This window comes from Microchirus variegatus (genome assembly GCF_963457635.1).
Source record: "Microchirus variegatus genome assembly, chromosome: 23".
In the NCBI taxonomy this organism is placed as follows: domain Eukaryota; kingdom Metazoa; phylum Chordata; class Actinopteri; order Pleuronectiformes; family Soleidae; genus Microchirus; species Microchirus variegatus.
In genome coordinates this window covers 11,304,328-11,316,966 of record NC_139824.1, presented here as the reverse complement: position 1 = coordinate 11,316,966, position 12,639 = coordinate 11,304,328, and the positions used below count along the sequence as shown (strand labels likewise).

Here is a 12,639-nt window from a genome sequence, read left to right as displayed (position 1 = left end):
TATTGGCACCATGTTTTTTTTTGTTTTTTTACATAAAGCTGCCTCAAATGTATAAGTGACAGATTTACATTTTCAGAGCTCTTAAAGTGCAAACTCGGCTTATCACAGGAGTTCATTACAAGAATGAATGTGCTCGTTTACTCCCGTAATATTTGGAATAGACTCAAATTATAAAAGAACTGCCTCTCTTCATGTCTTCTTATGCACACGTTGTACATGTAGATTGTCCTTTTTTTTGATTGTCGCCACAGGACAAGACGGTTGTTGGATATAATCCTAAAACAACGGTCGACATTTGTTTGGTTTCTTCATCCAGTGTTTTCTTTTTCTTCTTCCATTTTAGACAAACTGAAACATCTCAGTTTGGTGCTTCAATCCTGCCCTTGGCCACCATCATGGCCCTCTTGATTTGTTCGAAGGTGACAAACATGACGACATTCCACGATCCTAACCTCAGAAATGATGGCACAAATCTACGTTAAAAAAAACCAAAAACAAAACGAGAGATCAGAGACGTGTGGTGAAAATTAAAGGTTCAAATCTGCATTCTTTACGCTCAGGCTTTTACCCTTTATAGAAAGCTGTCGGCCCCTCTTTGGTCATCATGGTCCAGGCACAGTTGATGGCGCTCTTGTACTGACCTGGCGGTGAATTCATGTACCTGGTCTTCACCACATCCACCGGTGACGCAATCACTGTGGTGACAAAGCCGGCGCCAAACGCCGATACAAAGTGGCACGGAAGATTATCTGGAGAGAGAGAGATAGATGTCTTTGGCTGATACTGATTTTTAGAATTCAGGGCACAACATGACCCATAATTGATGCCATTTGTTTGTTTATTTTGCTCGTATATTAAGCCAGATTTCCCTTTTTCCCTCCATCTGATCAAATATAAATGTTTACTGACAACAAATAATGTAAAAAAAAAAAAAAAAGCTTAACTTAAGTAATAATAATATACTTAATATGTATAGCACCTTTCATAATAGGATTGCCGCTGAAAGTGCTTCAAAAAATAAAAGGAAAATACAGTTTAAAAAGCAAATACAACGATAAAATGCCACATGGTGGAAAGAAAAGGAAATGTCATAAAGTAAAAACGCTGCTTTAACCTTGAAATAAAACGTTAAAAAATAACACAGGGAGGAATAAAATAGGAAGAGGGTAGAGTCAAGAGGTTAAATGCCTGTATTAACTTTAAAATGAACTAAAAATGCAAATAAAACACAACACAGGGTAAGGAGCTAGTTGAAGGCTAGAGTAAAAAGACGAGTTTTAAGTCTTCTTTCAGTATCCAGTTATTAAACAATACTAGCTACTACTTGAATGAATAGTCATTTCATTGAAAGTAATGTATCAAATGCATGGAACGGGTCATTAAACTATTTTTTTTGTAGTTTATGAGCACAAATGTGTAATTTGTAATAACTGGCGGTCGGTCTTCCACAGATAGAGACAATAGAGGGGTTGTATAAATATTATATAAACTAACCTATTTACTACATTGGAGGGGAAAACAACCACCCTGTTCTGTACCAGAGAGTGTGTTGTTATCAGCTGTGGGTGAGTTGACAAGGTGAGAGGGTGTGTGGGTTTCTGCCCAATCAGCTGTCTCCCTGTGTGTGTGTCTGTGTACCTGGTTTTCCTTATGTTGTGGGGACCTAAAACTGTTCACACGGTCACATTTGGGGGACTTGTCTTCCTTATGGGGACCAAAATCAAGTCCGCATGATGTAATTTACTTCATTTTAAGGTGAAGACATGTTTTTAAAGTTAGGCTGAGGTCAGGTTTAGGATTAGGATTAATCCAGTAGTAGGTATGGTTAAGGTAAATCAATGTAATTTCCTCCTTCTTTCTCACCTGACAACAGGTTACGTTTAAGGATAGCCTCCTTGATCAGGTCGTACGTGACCAGCTCTGTGCAGTTGACCAGTGCGTTTCTCGTGATGTTGGGTAATGTGCCTGAAGAGGAAGAAGCCACAACAAGAATTAACTCCAGTCCCGCAGTACTCCTACATCTTAGTTTTTACAGATGGATTAGAATACGAACGGCACCTTTCCAGAGACCACGCAAGCCTTCGTTCTGGAAGATGTGTCTGTAGGCCTGCATGGTGCCATTGTAACGACGAGCCACTCCGTCCAGGTTCACCTGGGCTTGAAATCGAACCTTGACGACGTCGGTGGGTTGTGCAAAGCTCACCGCCATAGCACCTGTGGTGCAGCCGGCCAGGATACGGACCAGCACACCTGGATCTGGAGAAGAATAGAAGAACAAGCATGAGTAGGTCATGCCCAAGTACATCGGAGTACCCCAAAGAATCTCTAATTTGACCCCTAAACATGGACGGAAATTGGTGAGAAATATATGATATAATAATGTAATTTGTGGAAAAACCAATGCAAAATGGCTCCGTAGCGCCCCCTCAGGTCAAACACCTATGGACATTTGGTGTGAACGTCGTTCAGCCCAAGACAAACAAAAAAATTTCCATTGGGACCATGACCTTGACCCAACAGGAAGTCTGCCATTTTGAATTTTTCGGTTTGCAAGTTTCGTAACTGAAAATTTCGACCATTTGCTACGAAACAGGAAGTGCGCTATAACTTTGCCGTACATTGACTGATTGGCACGAAACTCGAGACGTGACATGAGAGACTGACCCTGAACACGTCTACGAACGAGAACTCGCCCCAACGCGATGTCGGCCATTTTTAATTTTTGTTGTTTTGCTGTTTACACCGTGACATTTCAGATATTTCATGAAGGTTTTGTTTACCTGTTGTTACTTTTGGCTACCCAACCATATTTAAAGTTGACCTTCACATTGATACTTTTACTTTATTCAAACTGAGAAGTTGTAGGGGAAAAATACCTAAAAATAACTTCCCCACCATCGATCCCCTTAGGTCTAAACACTGCCTGAGACTTGTTTACTTAATTTATTTTACTTTTAGTTATCTTTATCAGTCCATATTGGGATTGTGTTGTTCTGCTGTTGCTTCTGTCCTCTCTCTACAAACACGCAGTTATTGCACATCTGCAGGAGGAATTCATTTAGGTTTCACATTTTAGATCCTGTTTCTCTTGTAAGATAAGATAAACTTTATTGCACAGTATCTGCTGTACACACAGGATGTTCAAGCCCATTTTCTCTCACGGGAAACATTTAGAGAACTATATCTTCTGCTGCTATCACTTACTGTCTTTTCCACCGGTGTAGAAGTTTTTGACGTTGTCGTAGAGGCCGATTCTGATGGAAGCGAAGCACAGCTGCCTCTGTAATCCTGCCACCAGCCCGTTGTACAAGGACCTGGGTCCCTCTGTGCGCACCATGGTGGTGATGGTGCCGAACACGCCTCTGTAACGGATGCCTTCCACTCCTTTCTTCTCTCCCTGGATCTGGGGTCACAGATTGTGTCGTCAAGGCTAAAAGCAGCTTTACAGAGCAGAGGTAAGAAGACCTCTGAATTGTGGACAAAGTTGAGAATCAAGCTGGTCAATCAGTATGAAATGGAACATAATCCAACATAAAATCTAACAGACTGACTCCTGCAGGTGTGAATGATTTATTTATGGTTTATTTATCATCGTTGGCAGTCAGACTGAATAGATACCTGTAGTCTGACTTTAGCCGTGTCCAGGGGAAACGTGATGAGGTCTGCGATGCATGCTGCTGCTCCAGCGCTCGCCATCTTCACCCCCAGAGGAGGAGGAACATCTGTGGGTTTAAGTCCTACCATGTTTCCCGCTGCTGCAACACGACATCAAATCAGTTGTTGGATTTTATCCACAAATCATTTACTACAATTTAATGGTCGTATTTGGGAAATACTTACCTCGTGTAAAGCGTCCTTTTGATCCTCTGGCAGTTTATAATCCATAAAGGGCCTCACTCTACCAAAGGGAAAGAGACATCTTTTGCTCTGTATTTATGCATTTTCTCGCAGGCTTTTTTTTTTTCTTTTTATGACATCCACAGAGAGGCGTTACTGTCTTCTCCTGTGCACTCAGGTCAAATCAAAGTCCACTGACTGTCAGAAAGTCAATGTTCAAATTACCCCACAGCCCCAGAAAAACAACCATTTTACTTTTAGCCTGGGACAACACATGAGAGAGTTTTCATCCAGACAGTCACATATTTCCAATAGCGTCTGTAAACTTTCATTAATATTCCTAAATGCCATTATTTTTGCCTTCTGACACGATCAAACATCAATAAATATATATATTTTTTGCATTGGGCTTCAGAAAAGTAAGTCGAATTTTTATTTTGAGATTTTATTTATCAGTGAATTACTGCACCATAGGCCAAGTGCTTGCACATTCATAATAAAACATAATCAGTGGGGTTCATCGGAGGCTTGTCTCTGCTCTGAGCCAATCACAGAGCGTCTGTGTGAACAACAAGGAAAAGCGTTCAGCGGCGATTGGCTAAAAGCCGGTGTCCGTTCAGAAAAGTGGTGTGGCCTGTGCTGTATGTGCCCATATGTCCATGTGTCCATAAAAGCCTTTATGGTTTCTAATCAACAGTCACATATTTGTGAAAGTGGACACACGGATGGAAAGATCAAGAGCTTCGGGGGCAGAAAGGTCGGACAGTTGTGACGTCAAGTGGTGAACAAAGGTCATCGTGGGGTAAATAAGAACTTTGCATCACATTATTGTTTGTCCGCCTCTCTGCATTTTGGCAGCAGCGGCTCCTGTTTCATAACAGCCAACTCCAGCATGAAATGGTATGCAGAGAGGAAAACTTATATATATACATATAACATCACATTATTTTGAATGTTATATTTAAATACATGAGATATGGTCACTGTGACTGACTGTTACCTCACAGTGTTCCCGACTGATTAATTATTGCTCGTCTTGCATGTGTCTGAAAGGAGCCGCCTCTCATTGGCTGCGAGCGCAGATGCGAATGAGCTCACGGAGCTGTGATTGGTCGACCTGAGCCACAACCCTGAGTGTGATTGATCCAGAGAGAGAGAGACTTCCTGTAAGTGTCAAAGGTCACTGCTGCTGAGGTTAAGAGAGTATTGTTTTATTTCATGAACTTTACTCTTTTGAGTAACTACAAGTTTGACATTTAGTGGAAAAAGTAAATTGATTGAGCATATTGAAGAAATAATAAAGTAGTACAGGATTTGAATAGATGGACATTTCATCACTTTATTGTGATCAGGAGCATAGAAATCTTCAATCTTAAAAACGTTCAAACCCCTAAAAGTGCTCAACAGTGTTTGAATTAATCCCATTTAGTGGATGATATCAAACTAGAGTAGATGTAAATCTGTTATTTACTTTAGATATATGCTGTTTTTCAACGAGGTGAAAAATACGGAAGCCCTAAAGGGTCATACACCAAGAAATGTGAATAAATTAAGGAGATGAGGTTTTTTTGTTAACATTTTAAAACAATATTATGACAAAGCAGGTTTTAGTTATTTATTCTTCGCTCATGAGCATTTATTTTCAAACTTTACAAACGGTGTGGACCTGCACTCACTTCTCCACTGATACCCGGGGAGGCTGCTTTGTCTTATCGTCACTATCTGTTCATAAAGTTACTGATAAATGTGATAAACATGTGAATTATAGTTGAAGATAAACATGTTGAGTGAAAGAATCTGGAGTTATACAACTACTTTTAACACATTGTTTCTAATAATATGATCACGTTTTCTGGCCTGACTTTATTTTAATATTTTATGAACACCAACAAATAACAAACAGAACACAAATCACAAAACACAAAGAGGAAAAGTGGACTCCTCCTGGCTTAGTACGGTCCACGCCCTCCCCTCTCAATAAATCTAATTGGAATTATCCACTTCCTGTTTGCCAGTCAGACCTTCAACACATGGAGCCAGGAGGAGCAGGAGGACGAGGAGCAGCAGCGAGAGACAAACATGTGGTAACTGCTGCTTAAAAATGATCCACACATTTCTTAGATGTTCTGTTGACGCTCTGTTTACAACTGTTGTTAACATCCGACCTGAGTGATCTGATCACAGGTGTTCAGATTACACCTAGCTGCTGCTGCTGCTAATGCTAATGTGACGTCACTGCTCCACAGTAAACACACACCTTTAATTTAAGTTCCCTTCACATACAAATGATGTTGTTTTCTGTTTGTTACAGAAAGACAAAGAATCCAGGAAATGTTAATGTTATTATTTTCTTTGTTTGGTCCAGAAAATGTTTGAAAAATGTTCATCAATGTTTCTCAAACCTGGAAATGATGATTCTCAAATGTTTTCTTTAATCCTCAAACCAAAAATGATTCTGTTTGAATTATTTCTTTGTTATAAGGAGCAAAGAAACCAGAAAATGTTCATTGTTGGTCATTTAAAACAACAACAAACAATTACCAAAAAAACAAAACAATTAATCGATTATAGAAGTATTTGATTAATTTAGTAAGGGTTTAATAATGCAGTAATTGCTGCATCCCTAATTGTTTCATGTATTTAAAAAAAACAAAAACATCAGAGACACAATGATACGATTTCAGATATTTGCAAAATCATATATTGCGTTATACTGACAGAGCGAGTGAAAGTGAGCACTTGGCACCATCTAGTGGACTGAAATGTTGATTTATTTTGTTATTTTTTAATGCCAATCCACAAAAACGTTTAACATTTATTTTTAACAGCAGTTAAAAAAAAAATACGCTAAAAAAAGTGTCTCAAAAGTGATATAATAATGCATTTACACCTGTACTTATATGTATATAACTATATATATTTATTTATATATATCTGATAAAACTTTTCAAAGTCAATATCTGCCCATACCGATAATATCCTGCTTCCCGCCACATTTCGATGTCAGGTGTGAACCAACAACATATTTTGCTCTGAATAAACTAGGGCTGAAACAATTGTTTTTTAAATAAAATTAAATCAAGCTTTCTGATTATACAGCATCTTAAATGTCAACATTTTCTGCTTTTTTTGCTCCATAAAAACAAAGAAATCATTCAAACTCAATAATTTTTAGTTTGTTGACAAAACAAGACGTTTTAGAACATCATCATTTCCAGGTTTAAAAAAACCTGATCAACATATTCTGACATTTTATGGACCAAACCATGAATCCAGACAATAATGGACAGTTTAATCCATTATGAAAACAATAGCTAGTCACAGCCCTAGAACAAACACAAATGATGTACATGTGTATTTGTTTATGGAGCAGTAAAGTAGGATTCACCTGTGATTTCATCACTTCAGACGGACGTGAACAGCACTTGTCAACAGAGCCTCTGTTTAATGTGTCTGCATTGATTTTCATTGTTAACATGTGACTTTAGTGAAAACCACATTCACCTGTTTGCTGCTTTTTCATGCTTCAGTCAGTCCAACTCAACTGCAGCTGTTTGGAGCTCTTCAGTGTTGGGATGTTTACACAGAAACTTGATAAACACTCATTTTTATCTTTATTCAAACACTTTAGATGATCCATGTTTATCTCACTGCACCTTCTAAATACCATTATTGTTCACTACTTGACTCATGTTTGAGCCACTCCCACATTTATACTAAACACAGACTAACAGCTGCAGTTAAAGGGATAGTTTGGGCTTTTCTCAAGTCTGCTACACATCATCAACACTGACTTTGTCCATCAAGCAGCCTGGAAGCCACACACTTGCTCTGCCTGATAACATGGCTGACAGCAGGGACAGCCTTTTGTCTTTGTCCTTCTGTCCCTGCTGACAGCCACGTTATGAGTGAGAGTGAGTGTCTGGAACACAGGCTGCTTGATGGACAAAGTCAGTGTTGATGATGTGTACAAACAGACTTGAGAAAAGCCCAAACTATCCCTTTAACTGCAGCTGTTAGTTGGTGTTTAGTATAAATGTGGGAGTGGCTCAAACATGAGTCAAGTAGTGAAAAATATTAACAAGGTGCAGTCACCTACGCATGGATCATCTTAAAGTGTTTGAATAAACAATGTTTATTGTCCAAAATGAGTGTTTAACAAGTTTCTGTGTTAACATCCCAACACTGAAGAACTCCAAACAGCTGCAGTTGAGTTGGACTGGCTTCAGCATGAAAAAGCAGCAAACAGGTGAATGTGGTTTTCACTAAAGTCACCTGTTAACCATGTAAAAATGATGTGCACACATTAATGACACAGAAGTCTAATTAATGTGCGGATGATTTTTAAGCAGCAGTTACTGGACACCTGGACCCCCACTGTCTGGTGGACTTTCCAGGGAGTGAACCCTTGTCATTTTTTTGTGTTTTTTTTATGACTTTTTGGGCAAAAAATAAAAAAATAAAATGGCATAACCCCTTACTGTCATATCTCTGGGGGTCCGGGGGGGCACAAGCCCAGCCCCGTTCTCCCACCTCCCGTGTCACCACATGCACCACCACCTGTGAGTAATCTCTTGGGACCGCGAGGTGGAATCGAACCAGCCATCACCAGACTGACACAACCTTACGGTTGTTAACGAAACCACTACGCCACACATCCCTGTGAGATTTAGGAGCTCTTGGTGCTTTTCAGTGTTCACTTTGGATGTGGAACCTTAAATGTTGGAGTATAAGGGAGTTGAACCCATAACCTCAAGATCCTCAGGACTGCTTCTTAACCCACTGAGCTATTCCCACACTCCTTGTCTAATTTTCGAACACCTATTTACTGTTTTTAGTTGAATTTTGTACTTAAAAAATGACTCCACCTAAGATTTGAACCCTTGCCCACAGGAGGTCAGGAATTTGAGTCTTGCTCCTTAACCAGCTGAGCTAACCCCACATTTATTTTTCGGTTTTCGAACACCTATTTATTCTTTTTGATTGAATATTGTAGTTAAAAAGTGACTCTAGTAAGATTCGAACCCTTACCCTCTGGAACCTCAGAAACTTGAGTCGTTCTCTTAGTCATATGAGCTATTTGTCCTTGTATGCATTTGCCTCAAATTTGGAAGCCTTTCAATAATAGAACCCATGACTTCAGAATATTGAGATATTTAACAATGTCAGTCCGGAGTAAAAGGCCAAACGGTTGGTGTAATGCTTTACACGCTTGCCTTTGGTGCAGGAGTCCTGGGTTCGATTCCCAGTTGGAATAAGTTCCTTTCTGTATGCAGTTTTTTCTCCTGAAGGTGTGGGTGGTTTGTTGGAGGAAGGTCCACCTCCACATGCACATGCACATGCACATGCACCCCCCCCCCCACACTGATTAACTGTGTGTGTGTGTGTGTGTGTGTGTGTGTGTGTGTGTGTGTGTGTGTGTGTGTGTGTGTGTGTGTGTGTGTGTGTGTGTGTGTGTGTGTGTGTGTGTGTCTGTCAGCGGGACCTTCCTCCCACAAATACGGGGAGAACATGCATAAAGGTGCTTGGTCTTGAACCCAGGTCTCCTGCACCAAAGCCAAGCATGTAAACCATTACACCAACTGTTTGGCTCTCTGTGCAGGACAGACATTACTAAATATTCCAATTCTCTGAAGTCATGGGTTCTATTATTGAAATGCTTCCAAATTTTAACCTAAACCTCAGAAGGACAAATAGCTCACCTGGTTGAGCACTGTTGTCTGACTTGCAATCTTACTTTTGGACCAGGGTTCGATTCCCGGCTGGAACAAAGACCTTCATGCATGTGGTTTTGCATGTTCTCCCTGTGTTTGTAGGAGGAAGGCCTCGCACAGACACACACGCACCCCCCACCCTCCCACAGTTAATCAGTGTGATGAACTTACACACATACTGATTAACTGTGGGGGGTGCGTGTGTGGGCCTTCCTCCAACAAACCAAACACACCCCCAGGAGAAAAAACGGCGTGCATAAAGTAACTTACTGCAACCGGGACTCGAGCCCAGGTCTCCTGCACCAAAGGCAAGTGTGTAAACCATTACGCCAACTGTTTGGCTGTCAATACCAGACTGACGTTGTTAAATATCTCAATATTCTGAAGTCATGCGTTCTATTATTGAAAGGCTTCCAAATTTGAAGCAAATGCATACAAGGACGAATAGCTCATGTGACTAAGAGAGTGACTCCAGTTCCTGAGGCTCCAGAGGGTAAGGGTTCGAATCTTACGTAGAGTCACTTTTTAACTACAATATTCAATCAAAAAGAATGAATAGGTGTTCGAAAACTGAAAAATAAATGTGGGGTTAGCTCAGCTGGTTAAGGAGCAAGACTCAAATTCCTGACCTCCTGTGGGCAAGGGTTCAAATCTTAGGTGGAGTCATTTTTTAAGTACAAAATTCAACTAAAAACAGTAAATAGGTGTTCGAAAATTAGCCAAGGAGTGTGGAAATAGCTCAAGTGGTTAAGAAGCAGTCCTGAGGATCTTGAGGTTATGGGTTCAACTCCCTTATACTCCAACATTTAAGGTTCCACATCCAAAGTCAACACTCAAAACCACCAAGAGCTCCCAAATCTCACAGGGATGTGTGGCGTGGTGGATTTGTTCACAACCGTAAGGTTGTGTCAGTCTGGTGATGGCTGGTTCGAATCCACCTCGTGGTCCCAAGAGATTACTCACAGGTGGTGGTGCATGTGGTGAGGTGGGAGAACGGGGCTGGGCTTGTGCCCCCCCGGACCCCCAGAGATATGACAGGTGGGCGTTATGCAACTTTATTTCACATTTTTTGGCCCAAAAATTCACACAAAAAAAACATAAAAAATGACAAGGGTTCACTCCCTGGAAAGTCCACCAGACAGTTGGGTCCAGGTGTCCAGTAACTGCTGCTTAAAAATCATCCGCATATTAATTAGACTTCTGTGTCGTTAATGTGTGCACATCATTTTTACATGGTTAACAGGTGACTTTAGTGAAAACCACATTCACACGTTTGCTGCTTTTTCATGCTGAAGCCAGTCCAACTCAACTGCAGCTGTTTGGAGTTCTTCAGTGTTGGGATGTTAACACAGAAACTTGTTAAACACTCATTTTGGACAATAAATGTTTACTCAAACACTTTAGATGATCCATGTTTAGGTCACTGCACCTTGTAAATTTGAGCCACTCCCACATTTATACTAAACACCGACTAACAGCTGCAGTTAAAGGGATAGTTTGGGCTTTTCTCAAGTTTGTACACATCATCAACACTGACTTTGTCCATCAAGCAGCCTGTGTTCCAGACACTCACTCTCACTCATAACGTGGCTGTCAGCAGGGACAGAAGGACAAAGACAAAAGGCTGTCCCTGCTGTCAGCCATGTTATCAGGCAGAGCAAGTGTGTGGCTTCCAGGCTGCTTGATGGACAAAGTCAGTGTTGATGATGTGTACAAACTTGAGAAAAGCCCAAACTATCCCTTTAACTGCAGCTGTTAGTCGATGTTTAGTATAAATGTGGGAGTGGCTCAAACAATGAGTCAAGTAGTGAACAATAATGGTATTTAGAAGGTGCAGTGAGATAAACATGGATCATCTAAAGTGTTTGAATAAAGATAAAAATGAGTGTTTATCAAGTTTCAACATCCCAACACTGAAGAGCTCCAAACAGCTGCAGTTGAGTTGGACTGACTGAAGCATGAAAAAGCAGCAAACAGGTGAATGTGGTTTTCACTAAAGTCACATGTTAACAATGAAAATCAATGCAGACACATTAAACAGAGGCTCTGTTGACAAGTGCTGTTAACGTCCGTCTGAGGTGATGAAATCACAGGTGAATCCTACTTTACTGCTCCATAAACAAATACACATGTACACCATTTGTGTTTGTTCTAGTGCTGCGACTAGCCATTGTTTTCATAATGGATTAAACTGTCTATTATTGTCTGGATTCATGGTTTGGTCCATAAAATGTCAGAAAATGATCAGGTTTTTTTTTTTAAACCTGGAAAATGTTGACATTTAAGAAGCTGTAAAATCAGAAAGCTTGATTTAATTATTTTTTTGAAAAACAATTGTTTCAGCCCTAGTTTATTCAGAGCAAAATATGTTGTTGGTTTACACCTGACATCAAAATGTGTCGGGATAAACGATATTATCGGTATGGGCAGATTTTGACTTTGAAAGGTTTTATCGGATATCGGCAAACACGGCGAGATCTGCCGATATGACTAATGACTACAATAGTAAACTGAAAAAGCTTCTACCTCCTTGACTTCTATCGGCCCAAGCACTCTGATTTATCAGCATATTGGATATGGAAAAAGGCCTATATCATGCATCCCTAAATATACGTTTTCTGCGATGAGATTGTAAAGGGATATTACATGACCACTTGCAAGTACAGGTGTAAATGAGCCCAAAGGACAGATTGTTATCCGATCTTCCAAACCACTACGGGAGGTGGTCGGAGACACATTGTGACAACATTGAACAGAAGTGTAAATGCAACACTACGATGCGTCTCCAGTGTCTAACGTGAAAGTGGCGACAAAACTGGTACAATACTGCAACTTTACGTACAGCTAATGTTGTTGTTGATTATTAGTGATGGGGGAGGGAAAAACAAATACAGTGAAATATTGCGACAGTTTGTGTGGCAATATTATATCACTTTTGAGACACAAAGTATTAATTTTTTAACATTTTTGTGGACTGGCATTAAAAAAATAACAAAATAAATTAAAATTTCAGTCCACTAGATGGTGCCAAGTGCTCACTTTCACTCGCTCTGTCAGTATAACGCAATATATGATTTAGCAAATATCG

The 12,639-nt window shown here is 40.1% G+C and overlaps 1 protein-coding gene across 1 annotated transcript; it reads right to left on the bottom strand.

Moving 5' to 3' along the window:
* Window positions 1-358: 358 nt before the first annotated feature.
* On the bottom strand, window positions 359-3,744 carry ucp1 (uncoupling protein 1; the record flags this gene model as incomplete). Its single annotated transcript, XM_083909420.1, has 6 exons — window positions 359-473; window positions 569-749; window positions 1,864-1,965; window positions 2,059-2,256; window positions 3,205-3,403; window positions 3,619-3,744. The coding sequence occupies 6 exons, from the start codon at window positions 3,742-3,744 to the stop codon at window positions 359-361; spliced, it is 921 nt and encodes a 306-aa protein (XP_083765546.1).
* Window positions 3,745-12,639: the final 8,895 nt, after the last annotated feature.